This window comes from Schistocerca americana, chromosome 2, assembly GCF_021461395.2.
Source record: "Schistocerca americana isolate TAMUIC-IGC-003095 chromosome 2, iqSchAmer2.1, whole genome shotgun sequence".
Taxonomy (NCBI): Eukaryota; Metazoa; Arthropoda; class Insecta; order Orthoptera; family Acrididae; genus Schistocerca; species Schistocerca americana.
The window spans coordinates 825699588-825724646 of NC_060120.1; the positions used below are offsets into that span (position 1 = coordinate 825699588).

At 39.4% G+C, this 25059-nt stretch overlaps 1 protein-coding gene across 1 annotated transcript in view; it reads left to right on the forward strand.

The window, feature by feature from the left end:
* The window catches only part of LOC124595444 (mediator of RNA polymerase II transcription subunit 12), a 371808-nt gene that overhangs the window by 245021 nt on the left and 101728 nt on the right, over positions 1-25059 (forward strand). The window contains exons 31-32 of the mRNA XM_047134188.1: positions 5773-5957; positions 6045-6171. Of these exons, the coding sequence (XP_046990144.1) occupies positions 5773-5957; positions 6045-6171 (312 nt within the window). The remainder of the gene's footprint in view (positions 1-5772; positions 5958-6044; positions 6172-25059) is intronic.

Here is a 25059-nt window from a genome sequence, read left to right on the forward strand (position 1 = left end):
CAAGATGATACCACAAATGCCTGAAGTGATAATTTTGCAACATGAAGTCACCCAAGCAATTAATTCTACTCAACAACTGGAAAGCCCCTGGAAAAGATAAAATAGCAAATTTCTGGCTAAAGAAGTTCGCCTCAACACATTCACATCTAACTAAATTATTTAACAGTTACATTGCAGACCCATACACATTCCCTGATACACTTACACATGGAATAACTTATCTGAAACCTAAAGATCAAGCAGACACAGCAAACCCAGCTAAATATTGCCCCATAACATGCCTACCAACAATATACAAAATATTAACTTCAGTCATTACACAGAAATTAATGACACATACAACACAGAAAAAAAATATAAATGAAGAACAAAAAGGCTGTTGCAAAGGAGCATGAGGATGTAAAGAGCAACTGATAATAGATGCAGATGTGACATATCAAGCTAAAACTAAACAAAGGTCGTTGCACTATGCATACATTGATTACCAAAAAGCTTTTGATAGTGTTCCCCACTCATGGTTACTACAGATATTGGAAATATACAAAGTAGATCCTAAATTGATACAGTTCCTAAACACAGTAATGAAAAATTGGAAAACCACACTTAATATCCAAACAAATTCAAATAATATCACATCACAGCCAATACAGATTAAGTGTGGAATATACCAAGGAGACTCATTAAGTCCTTTCTGGTTCTGCCTTGCTCTGAACCCACTATCCAACATGCTAAATAATACAAATTATGGATACAATATTACTGGAACATACCCACACAAAATCACACATTTGCTATACATAGATGATCTAAAACTACTGGCAGCAACAAATCAACAACTCAACCAATTACTAAAGATAACAGAAGTATTCAGCAATGATATAAATATGGCTTTTGGAACAGACAAATGTAAGAAAAATAGCATAGTCAAGGGAAAACACACTAAACAAGCAGATTACATGTTGGATAACCACAGTGACTGCATAGAAGCGATGGAAAAAACAGATGCCTATAAATATCTAGGATACAGACAAAAAATAGGAATAGATAATACAAATATTAAAGAAGAACTAAAAGAAAAATATAGACAAAGACTAACAAAAATACTGAAAACAGAATTGACAGCAAGAAACAAGACAAAAGCTATAAATACTTATGCTATACCAATATTGACCTACTCATTTGGAATAGTGAAATGGAGTAACACAGACCTAGAAGCACTCAATACACTTACACGATCTCAATGCGACAAATATAGAATACATCACATACATTCAGCAACAGAAAGATTCACATTAAGCAGAAAGGAAGGAGGAAGGGGATTTATCGACATAAAAAACCTACATTATGGACAGGTAGACAATTTAACAATCGCACTTATTTCACATGCTAGCAAAGTTATGTTGAAATGAAAAGACGAAAGTGAAAAGGCTGGTCTTATGCTGAATGTGAAGAAAACGAAAATTATGGCAACTACACCTACCAATTCATGGGATATAGCAGGAGAAACCATGGAGGTAGTGACCACATTCAGTTATCTCGGTTCCCAGATCTCTGCTGACGGTGACTGCAGCCATGAAATCGGGAGACGCCTGTTGCTTGGTAGACAGGCGATGTCAAACCTTGACAAGGTTATAAGGTCCAGAGATATAACACTAGCAACAAAGATCCGTATTGTGAGGGCTATGGTCTTTCCAGTTGTGATGCATGGATGTGAGACCTGGACCATTAGAAAGGCTGAACGGCGAAGAATGGACTCATTCGAATTGTGGTGTTGGAGGAAACTTCTTAGAGTTCCATGGATGGCAAAGAGAACCAACAGGTCAATATTGGAGCAAATTAAACCAGATTTCTCCCTGGAAGGTCTAATCTTAAAACAAAAGCTGACCTACTTTGGACACACAATGCGAAGGCATGCCTCGCTGGAAAAAAACATTAATGCTGGGGAAGATTGAAGGAACTAGAAGAAGAGGACGTCAGAGGATGAGATGAATTGATGGCATCACAGAAGCAATGTGTTCCAACCTGGAAGGTCTACGGGAGAAAGTGCAAGACAGGAAAAAGTGGCGTGATTTGGTTCATGGGGTCATGAAGAGTCGGAACCGACTAAATGAATAGAGAGAGAGAGAGAGAGAGAGAGAGAGAGAGAGAGAGAGAGAGACAATTTAAGAAAATTCTTTCTAGAACGAGCAGAAACTAGCAAAATACACAAAACAATCACTCATATAAATACATCGGCTACACCACTGCAATTTCATAACCACTTCTACAATCCTTTAGATCACATAACATCAACAGATACGAAGAAAGTAAATTGGAAAAAGAAAACACTACATGGCAAGCATCCGTATCATCTAACACTGCCACACATCGATCAAGACGCATCCAACACATGGCTAAGAAAAAGCAATATATACAGTGAGACAGAACGATTCATGATTGCAATACAGGATCAAACAATAAACACCAGATATTACAGCAAGCATATTATTAAAGATGCCAATACCACAACAGATAAATGCAGACTTTGCAAACAACAAATATAAACAGTAGATCACATCACAAGCGGATGTACAATACTAGCAAATACAGAATACTCCAGAAGACATGACAATGTAGCAAAAATAATACATCAACAGCTTGCCTTACAACATAAACTTATAAAACAACATGTTCCCACATACAAGTATGCACCACAAAATGTACTGGAGAATGATGAATACAAATTATACTGGAACAGAACCATTATAACAGATAAAACAACACCACATAACAAACCTGACATCATACTCACCAATAAAAAGAAGAAATTAACACAACTAATCGAAATATCCATACCAAATACAACAAATATACAAAAGAGAACAGGAGAAAAAATTGAAAAATACATCCAACTGGCTGAGGAAGTCAAGGACATGTGGCATCAGGATAAAGTTGACATTATACCAATTATACTATCAACTACAGGAGTCATACCACACAATGTCCACCAGTACATCAACGCAATACAGCTACATCCAAACTTATATTTACAACTACAGAAATCTGTAATTATTGATACATGTTCAATTACCTGAAAGTTCCTAAATGCAATATAACATATACCGTACAGTTAAAAGGAAGTCACACTTGATCAAAGTCCGCGTCACTTTCCATTTTTGACCAGACGTAACGTCTGAGAAAAGAAAGAAAGAATAATAATAATAATAGTAATAATAATGCATTGAGATACATACTAAACAGCATGCAGTTACCAGACTCGGTGTTGAAAGGCATTAGTGAGACTATGGTGATAACACATACAAATAATGACCGAGTTTGGATGTTATTCACAAAGCACGTTGTTAGTTCTACTGGTAACGTAAAGCCCTAATGAAATGTAATGGACCTGAACAAGGCAAGAATAATAGTTGGTACTAATCTATGGGACCATTGGAGGAGGTTACAAAGAAAACAGGTTTCACATATGAAGTGGTGTAAATAAGTTTAAGCCCACATGTGGAAAGGGCTTTTTTCAAAGCTGACTAATCTTCCATCTCTACGATTGTAGTATGTAAGTGCAAATGTTTTCTAGAGGACCCGCTGCAATCGCTGTTGATGATTAAGATGCCAGATACTGTACCACCTTGACTACATTTACCAAATAAAAAACATATGCCTCAAACCAGGATCGAACCATCGACCTCCTGCATGCTAACCCAAAACTCTATCCACTGCACCAACTGTACAGCACAACTAATATGTGCTGACAGAGGTAGTTACCATACATGTGGTTACAGTGTTGTCAGATTGCACTCTTTAACATCCTGCCAAATGTACTCGCCGGACGAAATTGTGAGACTGGCATTTATGTATCTCTGGCATGTGAGGAGTCACACTGCAAAGCCCGAGTGCACGAATTTTGCTTCATCCTCTCTCTCTCTCTCTCTCTCTCTCTCTCTGTGTGTGTGTGTGTGTGTGTGTGTGTGTGTGTGTGATAGAATGATGTGAATAATAAATAGCCGGTGGCTGTGGCCGAGCAGTTCTAGGCACTTCAGTCCGGAACCACGCAGCTGCTTCGGTCGCATGTTCGAATCCTGCCTCGGGCTTGGATTTGCGTAATGTCCTTAGGTTAGTTATGTTTACATATTTCTGAGTCAAGGGGACTGATGACCTCAGATGTTAAGTCCCATAGTGCATAGAGCCATTTGAACCAATAATAAATAAAATAGAATAAATGTAAATTTGAAAACAAGATTAATTGACATGTAGTACATTATATTATTCCATCTTTTCTGAGTGGAATGTAAATGGACACATTCAAATGGTTAACAGTACTATGTAAATTACAAATCATAATTAAGTTCACATAATTCAGTAAACTGTCTATTAAGTGGGAATGATTGATACAGCAATTTTAGAGTAAATATATTTCAGGAAAGTAACAGTTGTTTTCCAGTTCCTAGAGAACTTGACAAAAAATACTTCCTGAGGATTAATCTTTAATTCTCCAGTGAAGTATATGTTGTTATAAATTCTCTAATAGGTTAAAACTGTGCTTCATTGGGTATCAGCTGTAGATCCTTTCCTTTCTTAGATAATTCTCTTATGATTGAGGTAGCAAAACATACTTCATGGCCTGCTTCAGAGGTGTAAAGAAGGAGAGAAGGACTAGAAACAATTGTAGAAAAGGTAAAAAGTAAGTGTAAAATACAACCAAATTGCCAAAATAGCCTCGTCAGCACGTGGAAAAACAAGCACCAAGTTTTGAGCTCCGATACAATTTTAATCTGTCATGAAGTTTAAATTCTCCAGGAACTCATATCATTCACTGTCACCACATATCCTTGCTGAGGGTTTGGGAAAATTATTATCAAAGTAAAATGAGTATTTCAACTTTATAAGTAACAGAGTTGAAACTTAGTAACCCCTATCATCTGACTTCTCAGTATAAATTCAGTTTATATTCCTTCAAAAGTATCACCAGGCACAAATAGTACTGAAATTGTGGATGTCCATAAAGGAAACTTATAATTAGCATTGTAAGGATGAAGGGTGTTATAGTCTGATCCATGAATGATGGCGGTTTGCACATGTCGAGGCATGGATGGGAACGATTACAAGCAACACTTGCTGTACACGCATGTGCTTGAAGGAAGCGTATATCCTGCAGATTATGTGTGTCACCCGCTTATGCAGAATTTATCACTTACTATCACCATCAGCAATGATAGCTCAACCGAGCGAGGTGGCGCAGTGGTTAGACACTGGACTCGCATTCGGGAGGACGACGGTTCAATCCCGCGTCCGGCCATCCTGATTTAGGTTTTCCGTGATTTCCCTAAATCGCTCCAGGCAAATGCCGGGATGGTTCCTTTCAAAGGGCACGGCCGACTTCCTTCCCAGTCCTTCCCTAATCCGATGAGACCGATGACCTCGCTGTCTGGTCTCCTTCCCCAAAACCAACCAACCAATGATAGCTCACAACAAGTGAAATAGAAACTCACTAAACAATTCCTTACAATCACATTTAATGCTCGCATTAGCTACAGCATTCAGAGCAGAACACTACTGAATGCTCATTGGCTGTCAGAGTATGCGTGACATACGTGCGCAGAACAAACCTAAACTCGACAGCCATCATTCGTGACTCCGACTATAATATAGTCCCAAAACACAACTGACCTTACTTTTTCCACATCCCACTAATTACTGATAGCTGGACTTGAAATGCAGTACAGCTGTTTTAATTAATTAATGTGTTTGTTACTTTCTTAATATGTGTGTTTCCTTCAGGAACGTCTAACGATTCTTGAAGATCCAAAGGGCAGAGCAATGATGCAAGGAGCCTTGCAGCTGAGATTCAGCCTTGTTGGTGGCATGTTTGATACAATCCAACGCAATACAACTGTTACAACAGACTGGGCAATTCTGCTTGTGCAGCTTATCAGCTATGGAATCATTGATCTGAATAATAATGCGTAAGATGTCAATGTTTTATTTTTACTGTTTTCAAATGTTTGCATTGTGTTTATTAGAAATTTCTCATGAATGTATTCAACTTATAGGGAACTGTTCACAACTGTTATTGACATGTTGGCAACACTTATCCATTCTACTCTGGTATCAGACAACCAGTCTGAAAAAGATGAAAATCGAAAACACTATCAGAATCTAATGAAAAAACTAAAGAAGGTATGTATAAAATAAAGTGATGAGAAATGATTATTTTATATTCTCTTGTCTACTTTTCTGAATTTAAAGTGCTGGTAGACAGACACAATATATATTTTTCCCACGTGGAATGTTTCTTTCTATTATATATATATATATAACAAAAAGCCTGGATCACGTTCCATGTAAATACTAAGCCTGAACAAAAAAGTGAAGCACCCAGAAGACATGGTAGGATGTCAATGTAACTTCTTTCATGTACACACTATGTGAATATTTAAATGATTATAGAGTTGCAATTCTCTGACAAGTAGAATGGCCATCAAAATGTTTGATTTTTGTGTTGCTACGAGGGTTGTTTTTTAAGTAAGGTCCGTTCGCGCGTATAGTGCCGTAGTTCGCGCGGACGCCGCACCAAGCCACCACGCCACTTGCCGGCATCCTTCCCATTCACACTGATGCAAGTTGCAGCTCTGTAGCTGACGTGTATGCATCGCTGTGCTACTTTATAATGTTTATGATTATTGAATCGCCCGCCACGTGTGAGATACGGTCAGTGATACGTTTTTTGACTGCGAGAAGCCTATCAGCTGCAGAAATTCATCGTCAGTTAACAGAAGTTTATGGCTTGAATGCAATGAGTGAAGGTAAAGTGCGTCAATGGGTTAGAGAGTTTAAAAATAGCCATCAAAATGTCCATGACGAAGAACGCTCAGGCCGGCCCTCTGTGATCACTGATGATTTGGTGGCTGCAGTCGAAACAAAGATTCGTGAGGACAGAAGATTCACAATTTCCACTCTTTCTTTGGAATTTCCACAAGTTTCAAGATCGGTTTTGTACAAAATTGTGTCTGAAAACCTAAACTTTAAGAAACTGTGTTCTCGGTGGGTACCCATACTCCTCACAGAGGACCACAAAGGGAAGAGATTTGCCACTTCATTGGACTTTTTGATTCGTTATGAGGAAGAAGGGGATGACATGTTGAGTCAAATTGTCACTGGAGATGAAACATTGGTATCCCATATCACTCCCGAAAGCAAGCGACAATCGATGGAATGGCGACACACAACCTCACCTGTCAAGGTCAAAGCCAAACAGACGCTGTCAAAGCGCAAGATTATGGCAACTGTGTTCGGAGACCGGCGCGGTGTTTTGCTAGTGGACTTTATGCCACGAGGAACGACAATCAACTCAGATGCCTACTGTGCAACTCTAAAGAAGCTTCGCAGAGCAATTCAAAACAAAAGGCACGGCATGCTGACAAAAGGAGTTTTGCTCCTGCACGATAACGCTAGACTCGGGATTTGATTGATTCTTTTGGCTTGGAAGTTTTGGACCATGCACCATACAGCCCCGACCTTGCTCCTAGCGATTTTCATCTTTTCCGGTACCTGAAACACCATCTTGGTGGGCAGTGCTTCAATGACGACGATGAAGCGAAAGCGGCCGTGAACTCTTGGCTGTCGGAGCAGGCGGCCGAATTCTTTGAAGAGGGAATTAAAAACTTAGTTGTACGGTATGACAAGTGCTTAAATAAACAAGGCAACTATGTAGAAAAATAGGTAAAAGTGTGTAGAATCAGAAAATAAAAGTTTTTTTACAAAAGTATTTGTATCTTTTTTAAAAATAAATATGGCCCTTACTTAAAAAACAACCCTCATACTACGCCTCTTAGGGTAAATAAGGGGCATGAACAGTGTCATATTTTGAGTGATCACTGTGAAGGACATGGAGGTGCTGTGTACTCACATTTTTTCATAAATCAATTTATCATATTTGGTGCCCCTCTTCGTCTGTCCCCCCCCCCCCCCCCCCCCCCCTGTCCCACCCGTTCCCTTTTCCCATTGTACACTTTTTCCAATAGCAGTTTTTGATATTAATTGTGATAAGCACTGTGTTCAAATCTTGCACTTGGGCAACCCTGGCGCCCCTCTCACATTTGTGCCCCAAGCATCTACTACTAATTGTGACACATCCTATATAGATACCTTACAGTTATTGCACCCCTGGTGCCCCTCTCAGCTAGTTGTCCCATGTGGCAGCTTGTGCTGCTTGGACTTTAAACGGAGCCTGTGTACTCATGTGAGACAACGTTATCAACACCTCATTGTGAGTTTCCATTTGGCCAGCTGGTTGAGCCACGCAAAATCCAGATTTGTGGGGCGTCCGGTTGTGACAGTGGCCCAGTGTTGGAGTGCATGGGAATGTGAGGGCATGCATGCTGATTGTCAAGGTTCCGTTCAACCGCATCTTACCATCACAAGGGAGAGTCGTCATATTGTTCACCCAGCACATTGTAACCCCTTCGTGTCTGTGCCTTCCATTCAAGAACAAGTAATGGTCTCGCCAAAATATTCTGTGTTACACCTACCATTAGTCAGAGACTGGTATTAACAGGACTAAGAAATTACTGTCCCAGGAGGCCGTTAACACCACAAAATAAACAGTGGTCGTGTTTCGAGTGGTACCATAACAGGGAAACATAGACTGCAGATGTGAGACATCACATTCAGCAATGAACTGTGGTTCTGCACTACCCTGGATAGCCATCATTGGTGAATATGACGTTGACCGAGGAAGAAGTCCTATTTTTCCAGTGTTTTGGAGAGGCACAACAGTGTCAGTCCTAGCATCATGATGAAGTGAGCCATCGGGTATGACTTCAGGTCAGGGCTGGTAATACTTGAGCAAATCTTGACAGCACAACATGGACATCCTGTATCCTTATGTTACCCCCTTATGTAACAGAATTGTGTTGCCATTTTTCAGCAGGAGAATGTTCATCGATAGATACCTGTTTCTATGAACTGTCTGTGTGACATGAATGTATTCCCGTAACCAGCAAGATCCCAGATCTGTCCCCAATAGAACATGTGTGTATCCAGCTTAGACATCAACTCCATCCCTGTGTCAGTACCCAGGATATCAAGGACCAATTACAAAAGTGTCTCAGGAAAAAATACAAAATTGTTATGATGATGCATGCATCCAGGCCGGAGGGCATGCAGTATCATATTGATAAGTAAGCTCTTACTGCCAAGTTCTTTGTAAATTTGACTCAATTTTGTAATTGCTGAAATAGCATAACATACCCTCTCAAGCCTCAACACCTTGTGAGTACTATTTTTTTTTTTTTTTTTTTTAATTTTTTCAGGCAGTGTAACTGCCCACGTCCTTGGACTGTCTTGATGCACAGCAAGCAGGTTGTGCTGTATTAATCATGCAGTTTTATGTTCAGAAAAGACTAAACCAAACAGTTTCGCTTAGTGGTTAAGAGACTCAACTCACATTCATTGAGGCAGTTGTTCAAATATCCCTGTCCAACCACCCCGATTTAGGTTGTCTGTGGTTTCCTTAAATCATTTAAGACAAATATGAGGATAATTTGTTTGGTAAAGAACATGATCAGTTTGCCTTGTATCCTTTCCTAATCCAAGTTTGTGTTGTTCTATCTCATCATTGATGGAATAGTAAACTCTAATATTCCTACCTTGCTTAAAATAAGTGATCACTTCTTTGTGAGACGTGTTAGAGTCATTGTTTGATTTGCTGTAACTTGACCTGTATTTGCTAAACAAATTTGGTAATTGTGTTCCATCCATTTATGCATTTCCCAAAATATTTTTGTTACTTTTCTTACCCAAATATGTTCTAGAACATTTTTGACATCATCAGTAGGGTGCTATTTTATTGAAATGTGAAAATAAACAGGTTTTATGATAAAATTCATGAGTGAAAATTTAGGCATAATAACATTACTTTCCTATAAAAACTCACAATCACATGCACAACCATACAAAACTAAACAGATCATCCAGTGCAACACAGGTAAGAAAGTTTCATGTATGTGATCCACAAATTAAACAGAACACATAGAAACAAACAGATCTACACACTAGAACTAAACACAATAAAACATTAAGAACGGTAGAAGCGGTTATAACACTCACTGGGTAAAAAAACTCAACAATAAAATACGCAAACGGATGAGGAAGGAACATGCCATATGATACACAAGACTGTACACAGGAGAACCCAACATTAAAACAACAACACACCTGTTTAAGTCAAAGGGAGAACAGGAGTCTACACACGAAACCTATAGCACATGGTCATCTACAATAAAAAAAAATAAGCAACCTGTTAAAGAAACTGGTACTTCAGATATGATAGATACCTAACATGTAACAAGATGCAAGAAAAACTCTGAACACATGACACACTGCTACATTCCCAACAAATTGAGTATCTGTCAACTAATGTGTAACATATGTCAATCAGTAAATGTGTGGCACACATGTACAAAATTTAAAGTAAGTTATACTAAACATTTCAGCACCCTAAAAAGCAACAGCTCACATTCAAAATTTGCAGGCCACCCAGTTGCCCACTACCACTGTCCACCAAAAATTGAAACAAATTTAAAAATATTTAAATCCAGTCACAGCCTACACGAAAGGTTTACCGTACAGGAAAGTTCTGCCCATGATGAGCAGTAGCAGCAGGAAAACATATTGTAAGTGATTACACCGCACTATGCAGTGGCTCATTGTTTAGCACATTAAATGAAAAGACTAGCCAAACGGTTAACAGAAAAAAGAGAGAGGTAGAATATGAGCACACATGTCCCCATGTGCGCACATATGCACGCACGCATGCACTCACGCTCCCCCCCCCCCCCCCCTTCCCACACACACACACACACACACACACACACACACACACACACACACACATGCACACGTATGTGTGTTAATTAAATTGTAGCAAGGATTAATATAACTGATTAGAGTATATACCATTGAGCAGTCCATATAGCGGAGATGCAGAGTCACAGATAGGAACAACAAAAAGACTGTCAGAAAGTGAGCTATCGGCCAACAAGCCCTCTGTCAGAAATAGACAACATACACACATGCACACTCATGCAAACACATCTCACACACCCATGACCAGAGTGTCTGTCTACTGAGACCAGACTGCAAGCAGCAGTGCATGATGGGAGAAGCAACAGGGTGGTGAGAGTAAGGAGATGGATAGTAGGGTAGGGGTGATGGATAATAAGTGCTGCTTGTGGGAGCAGACGGGGCGGGGGGGGGGGGGGGGGGGGGAGAGATACTGGAAAAGAGAGAAGTAAATGATTGACAAAGGTTGAGGCCAGGAGTTTTACAGGAATATAGGATATACTGCAGAAGGAGTTCACATCCAGAATCTCAAACACCTCAGCTGGTTCAGATTCATCAATGACGTGTTCACAATCTGGATTGAGGATGTGGACACCCGATCCACATTCTCCCAGAACCTCAACACCTCTCCCAACTAGCTACCTTTCTCAATGTTGACCTCCACCTCAAGGATGGCTACATCAATACCTCTGTCCACATCAAACCTACCAACCACCAGCAATACCTGGACTCTCACAGCTGCCATCCATTCCATACCAAGAAGTCCCTTCCATACAGCCTAGCCAGCCATGGCTGTCACATCTGTAGTGACAAGCAGTCCCTCTTGAAATATACCGAGTGTTTCACTGAGGCATTCACAGACCATAATTTCCCCTCCCAACCTTGTAGAAAAAGAGATCTCCTATGCCTTATGTCTCCAGTCACCTACCACCTCCCAAAGTCCCACTGTCCAGCCATAGAGATGTATTCCCCTCGTGGCTCAGTAACAACCTGGACTGGTGCAGCTGAATCACTTCCTCTGCCAGGGTTTCAACTACCTCTTGTCGTGCCCTTGTTCCCAACCCTCTTGCCTCGTGGCTCATATCCCCGTAATAGACGTAGATGCAAGACCATACATCCTCCCACCACCATTTACTCCAGTCCGGTCACAAGCATCACCTGTCCCAGCAGAGGCAGGACTACCTGTGAAACTAGTCATGCGATGTACAAGCTAAGCTACAACCACTGCATTGCATTCTACATGGGCGTGACTACCAACAAGCTGTCTGTCCGACTGATAAACTGTAACCAAGAAACAGCTGGACCACCCTGCTGCTGAGCACACTGCCCAACATAATGACCTTCATTTCAGTGACTGCTTCACAGCCCATGCCATCTGGATCCTTGCCACCAACACCAGCTTTTCCGTGTTGCGCAAGTGGGAACTCTCCCTGCAGAATACCCTATGTTCCCGTAACCCTCCTGGCTTCCGTCTTCATAAGTCATTGTCCTAACCCATCTAGCCCCTACCTTGTTCCCGTCCTAGCACTACACAGCCCTCTATTCCAACAAAGCACTCACAGTCTATTTTACTTCTCTCCTTTTCTGCTACCCCCCTCCCCCCGTATGCCCTCCATCTAACTTCCCAATTGCACCTACCTGTCCTACTCTCTCTCCACCTCATCCCTGTCTGCTCCCACAAATATTGCACTTTACCATCCACTAATCCTACCCTTCTATCCCTTCCCCAGCCCCCCTTCCCCCAGCCTCCTTACTCCCACCACCCAGTTGCTTCTCCCATCATGCACTGCTGCTCGCAGTCTGGCCTCATTAGCTGTAGACTGTGGCCGTGTGTGTGTGTGTGTGTGTGTGTGTGTGTGTGTGTGTGTGTGTGTGTGTGTGGGCGCGCGCGCGTGTGCGCATGCGTGCGCGTGTGTTGGCAGAAAGCTCACTTCCCGACAGTCTTTTTGTTGTGCCTTTCTGTGACTCAGCATCTCTGCTATATGGTGAGTGGGAACTACCATTTTCGTAATATTGATACATTCCATCCCGGATTTTTTATTGGTTGATTTTGCCTGACAGCTATTCTTCCATCCTGTAACCCAGAGCTGTTTTCCTTTGTTACTATTTTCTAATGCATTCCTATACTCAGTGTCTGTCCTTCTTCCTTTTCTTCCTGTGATTCTCTTGTCACCTTACAAGCTGCACCACATACTGTACTTATGAGCCACACTGTACCTACTGTCTCTGTTGCAGATATCAGAGGGCTACAAGACCATGCCGATAGTTGGTGCAACATCTCATGTTCCACAGTACTCCCACCTGTATCATTAATCATATACCTTCAAATTGATCATTCTCATGTATTTTCACATGTTATTTCCTGGACCTTCTTGTACCACATGAACTTGTGTCTCATCCTATCAACGCCTCCTCACCCCCCCACTCATTCTCCTCTTTATTCCAGTTCACACCTTCTAACTTCACCTAATCTACTAGTCTTATCTGCCGTCCCCCTTCTTCACATATATCCACTCACAGACCTGCAACCCATGTTACTATCTTTTTATTTTTTTCTTTGGTCTCATTGTGTATTCATGCCAATTTCAGTTGGCGGACACCTTTCACTGTCAGCCTATTCCCTCAGATTTCATCTTGTTTCCCCCTTACTTCATCCATTTGATTTTTTTCGTGGTTGTTTCCCAAATGTTTGGATGTATTTTTGCGAATTTTCGCAGACATATTTCTACATTATTTATGTATTTTTATGCAATTTTATTCTCCACCTGGGTCCTTGTTCCTTCCATCTGCGTCAGTACAGAAAGTTTCCTTATCACTAGCCAGAACCCTGTCCACATACTGTTCCTGCGTTGTTGCTTGCCTCATGGAATCCAATCAAATTACCAATCTCCGAGTGCCCCCCTTTCTCCCACAATGACCTCCACCTTTTCAGATTTTGTCAGTCCTTAACCCTCACCAACATAATCCTGCAAAAACATACCAATCAGGCCCAACCCTCCTTACAATACCTCCTCTCCACGCGGAAAATTCTGCTATGCAATCTGAAATTCATGGATCCCATGTCACACATTGAAACTCTTGCCCTCCAAGAACTAGAGCAACATGCACTACGCCACCTCAAAAAAAGTCTCAGCCCTGTTCATTTCATACTCCCATCTTGGACTATCACTATCCATCACCTCTACAACATCCTCCAACCCCCCCCCCCCCTCCCTCCCCAAAAATCTCCTCACAGCTGACAAACTCTGCCTCACAGGCATGCTACATTTACCCCACCCTCAAAAACTCCTTCCCATTGCCATCCAGAATCTAAACAGACCCGAAACACAGTCATGAACCTTTTGTCCAAAAACCTTAGCCCTGCAGAAGTATCAGTCCTTTACAAAGGCCTCACCTTTTGCCCTACTCCCAAGTTCAACCTTGCAGAACTTGTCAAAGACCACTCCTTCTCCTGGACCATAAAGTGCGAACACTTTTTTGCCCCCAACCTACCAATGAGACTCAACCAAAGACCAATGTTAAACCCTACTTGACTCAGTTCACTCCTCCACCCAACTGTGATCCACCCACATTGCCCCCCCAGATCACCTCCTGTTAACTTCCCAGAATTTGTTGACCTCAAAACTTGCCTCAGCTTCATTTGCAGAAACAACTGCAGTTGACCACCCAACAACTGATCCTGACCTTATAATCCTACCTGCTGACAAAGGATCACTTGGAAATAGGACTTCGGCACCTGTCTGATTCATCCACCTACATTTCCTGCCACAGTGACCCCATCCCAAGATATGCAACAGTATCTCCAGTCACTATTGCTTGCAGTCTGGCCTCAGTGGCAAGAGACTGTAGAAGTGTGTGTGTGTGTGTGTGTGTGTGTGTGTGTGTGTGTGTGTGTGTGGTGTGTTTGTGTGTGTATAGCAACTACCCTTTTCCTATTATTGTTACATTCCATCCTGGATTTTCCATTGTTTGACTGTGCGATCCAGATGTTCGGGGATATTTGAGAAAATGACACTAGGACATAGGTTGAAATTATGCAGTAGATCCAGCAGGAGAACAGTCTAACATCAACTGGGATCATGCTTACAATATGAATATCAATGTTGTGTTTGAAAGTTCAGTGGTTAAAGCTATGAGTGCTCATACTAAAAATAAAATCTTCACTATTTCTGCATCCATATCTGCAAGAGAGGAAAATGTACAAGGTGGCAATGATAGCCATTTTAACAGAAAGTACTCTTAAAATATTCTTGTGCAACAAAAATACATTAATAAAAATCTGATTTTGTTGGCTGACCATGTACTGTCACAAAAACATCAAGTTGCTGTGGATGACAATTTATCTGCTCAGTTAAATACGATCCTCCAAAGTCTTACCAATTAGTATGTAAGGTAAGGTTTGGAACAGATTTCCAGGAAAACATTTATTATGCAACACATGCGTCTAAACATGTTTGGGCAAGAAAAGAAATGTAAAAAGATTTTTGTGGTTTGTGGAATGCAGTTGTGCAGTATTGATTGATAAATGGTTTACCATGCTTAAGTATTGGAATGCCATAAAAATAGTGCCAGAGGAATATAGTAAAAAAACTGTAGTATTTGCTATGCTGACTCAAAGATCTCATCCAGAATATAATGCTTGCATCCAACAATGAAAATGCTAATTCTGCATGTTGATAACAATCATCCCTTCATATCAAGGCCAACTGCAGTAATCTGTGACATGATTTGGAATTACTCTTCTGGGAAACCCGTGTGACTCTTATTAGGGAACTGTCTGATACAACATGTCGAATCTGGCCCCGAATTTTTTTATACAGGAAGAATGGGCTGAAAGAACCACAGTGTCAGAATTTTAGCTGCTAAGAGACACTGCAAGTATTTTTTTTAATGTTGAAATTTGCCAAATTCCTAGTTAGCTAGGCAGCTCGAGAAATGTACATCCTTACCATAGCTGTAGCAGACAGTGCATGCGCAACATGGCAGTCACATATCTTTGATACATGGCACATCGGTGAACAGATACCATGGCACAAAGCGTTCATAATTTGTAAAGCGAATTTCAGTTTCCATTGATAGTTTCGCTGACACACCTGTTCACTGTTAGTATTCACTCGAATTTGCAGCTCATTCAATATCCATAATAATTAGCAGTTGCCTTTGTGGTATCACTAAGTGTTAACAATGGAGATAAAAACTGAATTAATTTTCTCTGTGATTTCTTGGTGTATGATTGAACGTAGCATCTGTCTTTGTGCATGTTTTGAAGTTTTGCGGTAAAGTGGAATCCAATTAATATTTTCAATCTTCCAAAGGTATAATATGAAGAATGGTATTCAGTCGAAATCACCCACTCCTACTGAAGACCTGCATGTGTGTTACTTATTACTTAATTTCTTGAACATTCATTCCAGTGACGTCAACATTTCATTAGAAATTGTGATAACATTAGAAGGAGCAAGAAAAGACTCAGTTCCATGACTTGTGGATCAAATGATAATTGTGCTAATCAAATTCCAGAACAAAAATAGAGCACCTTCCAAACCCAAAAGAAACATGTACAGCAATAGCTTTCAGTGACAAAGAAAAGACTTTAAATTTTTTGGTTAAATGAAGGAGAAAGAAAATGCTTAAACTTAAGCAGTGTGCAAAGCCGGTTTCATTTCATAAAATTTGAACATCAGTTTTATAAATGGAAGAAAGATTTACACAAACTCAGAAAAGTGAGAAAGAAAAGCTATTCAAAAGATTTAGAACTGCACATGAGAGTCAGTACACCATTAGTGAGAGAGATCTATGAGACTTGATGCTCTGTTGCAAGTGAAATGAACATTACTAATTTCCAGACTTCTTTGAAGTTGTTAAACAGATTCAGAAAAATAAGCTGCAAAATTATGAAGGTTACCCAAAGTTAATGTGTAGAGGAAATGTCATTAATAGTTGATACTGTAGAGAAATTCATAACTGACAGGAAGACATAGCTTCTCCTTTTCCCTAAAAGCTGCATATAAAGCCAGTCTGCCTGATTTCATGCAAACCACACTTTATCACTCCGAACCAAAAAAAGAGAGTCACTTGTGCAGTTGATGAGTACTATGACACATTCGTATACAGCAATTTTGGTGATAAGTGTCAGTGGATTACTGTTTTCTCAATATTATCTCTGTTTCCAGGAACATCTAGGCAACTTAGGAGAAAAAATTAAAAACCAAGATTGCTTACTTGTAAAAGTCTTTTAATTGACGTAGCAAAATCTGGAAAAATCAGGAAGAATAATTTTCAGTGTTACATTCAAAGTGTCTTCTTAACTTTTGCAGATAATATTTCCTTGCTGTTGTTGGACTCTTGGCCTGAACATAATGACACCTCTGTCTTTAGCAGGATAATGAAACAACTGTCAATATAATTCAGATATTCTACCCAAAACCAATAGTGTGATTCAGACTCTTGAAAAAATACATTTTTCACCAGTTTAATGCAATTTTCAGATCATTGTTGGACAGTATAATTTCCAGTAGCTCTTTGTCTTTAAGGCCTTTCAGTGGAACAGTATTGTGTAACTTCAATCATATCTGCATTATCAGTTTGCATCACGACAAATTATAGTCCTGCTGTGTGGAAGTTGTTTGTAATGTAACATCATACACTGCCTTGATTTTCTTTCCTCTGCTAGCCGCTGTTGTAACAATTACATCTCCAGCAGTTTAGCTGTTACATGAACTGCGAGTTATTAGAAAAACTAATGAAGTGGTATGATTTAAATGGTTAAAATTTGCTTGTGTGCACTTTGAACTTCTTGCTATATGGTGCTACATCCTCTTTTCACAGCTCAATCTACTTATTCACTGATTTGAGTGCTAGGCAAGAAGGGCTGTACAAGCCACTGCTATAAGAGGCTCTTTGTATGGCAAAAATGAGTAACTTTAAATTTTAAAAAAATACTTGCAGTGCACCTTAGCAGCTAAAATTTTGGCAGTGCACTTCTTTCAGTGTGTTCTATCTGCGTGAAAATTTTCAGGATGTGTTTTGAAATGTCGGAATGGACCACCATGGCATTTTTAGTGTGATGACTTGGAAGACTTATGCAAGAGAGTCAAACAGTTGAAGTGTAATATTGAGGGACAAATTAATGTGGTATAGGGCAGAAATTGATCAGTAGTTTGTATGAAATATTGTCACGATATAACCTGACCTTTACAATAGTTCATGTTATGCACTAACTAACAACGATTTCTTTTGGAAGTCTGTGAAAGGTTTGTCTACTAACAACTTGAGCAGGGTAGAATTGTTATTGAAATCCTAGCAAGGATTAGTTTAACTGATTGGGGTACATCCTGTTGTGCAATCCAGATTGTCATGCCACTCATCTGTTAGTATTTGTGAAGTAACTGTAATGATGGAAACCTTTGTGTAGAACAATACAGATGGGCTACTCACATACTTACATTGCAGGCTGAGTGGGGAGTTAGTGTTTGCAACTCTCTTTATTGGAATGCTTTATGCCTCGCACAAAGAGGAACTGACTGTTAAGTGACAATATTGGCTTGAAACTTGAGAGGGTTATGAGGTGAGTTTGTGGTGGCTTTTCGGTCCCATGATCAATATATGGACTGATGATTTAGTTGATTCCACTTACAAAGATTTAAAGGCACTCAGGACTTGGCTGAGACTAGTGTGAACATTGCTCTACAAATGTTTAACACTATTTATGTATCTCAACAGACTCTTTAGACCCAGGTAGATTATTGTACCAAGGGTGGGATTGATAGGAGCCTATTGCCACATTCACGTTCCTTTATTGCCAAGTGCATGTTTCTTGGGTAAGTATATTTTGGCTTGGGGGGGAAAGAACGTTGGGTGAAGCGGAATGCGGAAACTCAGACAATGGCTTTAGTCCATGGGGCCAATCTTGCCATTTTTGCACCTGCACCTGCTAAGTAAACAGTAATGTGAATCTCAAGACAAGTGTCTTATTACAAAGGGGCAGAGGAGGGAAGCAATTCAAGTATAGGCTTCATTGTGGATAAGAAAATTAAAAATAATATTACAGACAGAATAACAATATTTGTGTTAATGATAAACAAAAGATATTTCATGGAAATTATTCATTTACACTGGTGTGCAAAATATAAGAATGAAAGTAATTTTCATCAAATATTATTCACAGTTGTGAATGTGGACAACCATCAGCTGTAGAGTGGAATGACAACAATGAAAATTTTTTTTGTACTGAGACTTGATCCTGAATTTCCCATTTATTGTGAGCAGTTGTCTTACCATGATGTAGCTATGGTTGTCCATACTCACAACTGCAGATACATTTCACATATTTCATAACAGCTGCAGTCACCACAGTGCCTGTTCTTTCAGACATGTCCAGAGAAACATTGCATCATACTTCTGAGCAACACTGGTACTGTAGTATCATGTATACATAAAGTAACTTTTGTATGATGTGTCACTGTGAAAGTAACATAGCTCAGTGAAACTTGGACTATATGTGGAAAGAAGTGCTACTTTATAGTACAGAAGGTAACTGAAAAAAGTATGCAGTGACACAAACAGATATGTCACTTTTATTTGAAGACAATAATTACACTGAAGTCATTGCAGTTTATGATGGTCCACTGAACATTACAAAATGTGTGATACAGTTCTTAATAGGGTGTGTGATCACTATGGGTATCAGGGAATGCTCTGAAGTGTACTCCTGTACTGGCCACAGGGTTGGCAATGAGTTCTTTTGGTAGGGTGTTCCTTTTCTCCACCAGCATGGCTGACAACTGCTGGATGGTTATTGGTACATGTGGGTGTGCTGAAATGCATCTCCCCAACAACTACTGCATGTGCTCAATGGGATTTAAGTCAGGAGAATGGGCAAGCCAGTCCAATAGTCGAATAGTCTCTCATTCTAAGAGCTCCTCCACTGGTTCTGTTCAGCGTTATTGTGAACTGCCGTCCATAAAAATACGCTGGTGAAGGAATGGGACACCCTACTACAAGAAAGCTTTACCAAGATTGTGGCCAGCATGGGAGGATGTTACAAAGCATGCATTGCTGTCCATGGTGATCACACACCCTACTGAGAACCGTGTCCCGCCTTTAGTAATTTCCATCGTGACGACTTCAATGTAATTAGTGTCTTTGAATAAAAGTGACATTTCTGTTCGTCTCATTGAATGAGTTACCTTCTGTGCTACACTGTAGCAGTTCTTCTGTGTATGGCCCAAGTTACCTCGCGTTACATTACACATCATGTGAAAGTTACTTTCATCCTTAAGTTTTACACACCTGAATAAAATCACCAGTCTATTTTTATTCTCTTTAGAAGGCACAAGACTTGTGAAGAGTTACAGAAACTGATAAATGACAGTAAAATCCTCTGTTAGATTGTTGTTGTTGTTTTATTGTTGTATCTAGGACAGTGGAGCCTATAATGGATATTTTTAATGCAAAAGTGTGAAAAATGTAAATAATGATTCTTCAAGGGCAAAGTTTTGGTATATTTGCAGAAATGGTAGAGGTCTTACATAAGTAGAATTTGTAGAGAGCATACTCATTCTTCTAGTAGTAAACAAGGACTTGCTTAGACCTACATAAAACTAAAATTGAGATCATATTAAAAAAACAAAGATTCTGTGACTTACCAACGAGAAAGCGCTGGTAGATAGACACAATAAATGTGTTTTTTATTGTGTCTATCTACCAGCGCTTTCTCGTTTGGTAAGTCACAGCATCTCTTTTTTTTAATATATTTTTCCCACGTGGAATGTTTCTTTCTATTATATAAAAATTAAATCAATTATCTTTAGTCAAAAAATGAATAAATAAAGAAATTATTTAGGATGTGATGGTCATAAACCACTTTAGAATTTCAAATGATCATAAGACTTGTAAGATGCAAAGAAAAAATAAATTTAGAGCGGGAAAGATGCATATTAATCAGACAGGAAATCAGAGATTTAGATTACCAAGAGTTTATATAAGAATAGGGAGGTATACCCGCTTAAGTTAAGCAATAAGTTGGACGCTCTGGGAAATGAAGATCATATAAATGTATGTGAAAATTACAGTTACGTAAAGGTCAGCTATTAGAACAATCTGGAATCAGACGTCTGTATCATATGAGAATGGAGAATTATGTCAGAGGGAGGACAGAAGATATAGAACAGAGCTGAAATGAGTTAAAGGAAATTTTAATTAAGACAGCTAAGTACACATGGTGCAAAAAATGACAACATCAACTTGGCTGAAATTAAGTAGTAATGAACTTGAGAAAGTTGTAATGGAAAAAAAGGAACTATGTCTGATTTGGATTAATAGGGAGAAAGTGAAAGATATGACACAGTAAAAAAAAGGAGAGAGCTAGTTCGCAATCATGGTAGGCAAACAAACAGAGAGAAATCGTAAAAGACAAGAGTATGATTCTACTTCGGCTCAAAAATTTGTATTCAAAATATTATGTTGTGAAAACCATGACAAAGCAAAGACAGATACAATAACAGGAAAGGAATTGTTACAGTATTACAAGCACTGTTAGTCAAGAAAGATTAGCCTTACTATGCAAATATTGTGAATGTTGGAGAATACAACGTAATCAAACTGTCAGACATTGAAAGTATTTAAAGGCCAGGAACAGGAAGGCTACAGATACAGACGAATTAAATCTGAAGCTTATAAAATGTGCCAGTATTAAATGGAAGAAGTTATTTGTGCAGTTGCTGAATGATATTTGGTGCTTGGGGAAAATTTCAGAGGAATGAAATGTAGTAAAAATAATAAGCATATACAACAAAAGAGTTTAAAAAAAGAATGGTCAAATTACAGTGGTATATTCATTTTAAATGCTACTTATAAAATATACTCGTCTATTATTAAAAGGAAACTCCAGCCAATAGCAGAAATATTTTTATGATTGGAGCAATGCTACTTTTGTAAAGGCAGGTCCTCTGCAGATGCAACATTTGTTTTAAAACAACTCATAGAAAAGAGTAAAGCCACTTTTCTGCTCATCCTAGACTATGAGAAGGCTTACAATAAGGTAAGAAGAATGAAATTATACTCTATGATAACACTAAAATTAGTATAAACAAAGAGTTGTTGACTGTAACCCAGAGATTGAAATAAGGGTGTAGCCTCTCACCAGTCATTTTTTATATATACATCAACAAAGTCTTAGAACAATGAAATTTTAAAAGCCCCAGGAAGATGAACAAGGGAAGGAACAAATTTATTAACACTATTTTATTTCTCCAAGGAGAGAGTGTATGTGATTTACAAGAAAATGCGTGTAAATATAATAGTGTTTTATAAACTTATCAAATGATTATATGTGTAAATGAAACAAAAGTTGTGGCAATGGAAGGAAAACACAAAAGATCAAAAATACTGATAAACAGTAAGACAATAGAATATGTAAGATCATTTAAATATCTTGAGACAGAGATATTAGTATACAAACCTAATTCAGATGTGATTCAAAATTTGCAGAAATATAATGCTGTAAATGGTTTTATAAGGATGTAACTTTGCATTACTGCATAAAAGAGATAGGCCAAAGATTACACAATGCAGTGGCTAAGGCTAGTCTTGTGTATGGTAGTGAAAATTGAATTCTAAGAAAGAGAAAGAGACAAAGGATTGAATCAGCTGAGGGGAGATTTCTGTCACTTCTTGGACTAACATTAAGAGATGGAGTGATGAATGAAGACATAAGACAGCAACTAGACATGAAAAAACAACGACTGAAGAGGCTAGGCATTACATTTCAACTAAACTCTAAGACAGGATATAGGATGGCTAGCAAAAAGATGGAGACAATGCCAACACCCCCTCCTTCAAATGGAAGAGAGAGAGAAGGAGGAGGAAGAGGAAGAAGAAGAAGAAGGTTCTTATGTATCAACAAAAAATGTTGCAGATGGAAGAAGCCAAAAAAACAAGGCAACCATAAAGTAATGATGAGAGTTCAAATGATATTAAGAGTATAATGGAATACACTGAATTAAATGAAAGTATTTGGAAAGGTATGAAAAGGGCACAGCCAATTTCTCACCCTTGTCCAATCCAAGTTTGTTCTCTGTATCTGACAAACTCATGGTCCATAGGATGTTAAAGGCTAATCTTCTTTCCTCCTCTCTCCAATATATTCGTCAAAGTCATTGTTCACAACAATCACTAAACCTTTTCCGCACTAAGTTTGTGTGGGCCACCATCTTGTTTTCTCTTCATTACTGACAACATCCCTAGACTGCTTAAAGCAAAAATGGAAGCAGTGTAGAATAATATCTTTCAAAAATACATTTGATGTCTTTGTGATTGTTTCTATATACAAATGCAGTATTGTATTGCAACTAGGAGAGACTGTACAGGTTATTGAAATTGTTGTCCAAGATGATTTGATCTTAGGCTACGACCTTTACATATTAAGTTGTTAAATTTTCGTAAGGTTTCAGCTGAGCTCTCTTGAGCAGTTGTAAGATGACAACTGATGGCTTCCTCTAAACTGTAGATAATTATTTTTTGAAGATATATTTACACTGATATTGAAGTGCTTCATGATAACTTCATAATAAGCCACAAAAATCTTTTGCTGTCAAAAAAAGTGAAGCATCCAAAAGACATGGTCAAATGTCATTGTAAGTTTGTACACGTACACACTTTTGGCAAGTATGTTTCATTTCTCTGTGACAAATAGAACAGCCTCCAGAGTGCATTAGTGTTGTTCATGTTCAGTGTTGTGATCCGGCCTCATGAGGTACATACAGAGTGTGAACAACACACATTGATTGATCACTGTGAAGGGTACAGCGATGCCACATACTTGTGTGAGACCACGTTATCAGCACCTAACAGAGTTTGAAAGGGGCCTCGTTGTAGGTCGCCATTTGGTTAGCTAGTTGAAACGTGCAATATCCCTATTTGTGTGGCGTTTAGATGTTGCAGAGCCCCAATGTTGCACTGTATGGGACCGTGAAGGTAGGTATAAGCATACTCATTGTCAATGTTCTAGTCAACCATGCATGTCCACCACAAGGAAGTATCAGCATATTGTGCACCAACCACATTATAAACCCTTCACATTTGAGAATGCCATCCGAGAACAAATAAAGAACTTCCTGCAACATTCTGTGTCACCTCACGCTGTTTGTCAGAGACTAGTGTCAACCAGAGTTAGGCAGTTACTGAACCACAACACAGATGACTGCATTTGGAGTGAAGCCATGACTGGGAAGCATAGACTGCTTATTAATGCCATTGCATTGTATTCAGTGATGAATCACAGTTCTGCACTATCCCTGATAACGAGAATGGACAGTTCTGCACTATGCCAGATAGCAAGAATGGCAGCACCTGGGGAGAGGACCCAATCTACCAGTATTCTGGAGAGGCACAGCTGTATCACACATCTTACCTCTTGCGCAGGATTATCATAGTGCCATTTTTCAGCAAGCCAATGCTCATTCACACAATGCACATATCCACGAACTATGTGTGATGCTGAAGTACTCCCATGGTTAGCAAGATCACTGATCTGTCCCCAATAGAATGTGTGGGACCAATTCACACATCAGGTCCAGTTACATCAGCCGTGAAACAGATTGCCTCAGGAAGAGATACAGCAGCCTTATGATGCCCTTCCCAATCCAGTCAGTGTGTGCATCCTGGTCAAAGGGCACAGGGACTGCCACATTACTGGTAAGTGGGCTCATACTTCCCAGTTCTTTGTAAATTTGATTTGATTTGCAGTCACTGAAGTAATATCACATACCCTCACAACCAGTGAAATTTCATTTCTTTTCATTGCTTCCTTTCATTCTGGGTGTTTTACTTCTGTTGTTGGGGAATGTACTTTTAACAACAGAGGCACAGCTGTATCGCACATGTTACCTCTTGCGCAGGATTATCATAGTGCCATTTTTCAGCAAGCCAATGCTCATTCACACAATGCACATATCTCCACGAACTATGTGTGATGCTGAAGTACTCCCATGGTTAGCAAGATCACTGATCTGTCCCCAATAGAATGTGTGGGACCAATTCACACATCAGGTCCAGTTACATCAGCCGTGAAACAGATTGCCTCAGGAAGAGATACAGCAGCCTTATGATGCCCTTCCCAATCCAGTCAGTGTGTGCATTCTGGTCAAAGGTACTACAGTTGCTGGCAAGGTTTCCAAAGCTGTATAATATAATATAGTGATATTTTGAATTAATCAAGTAAGT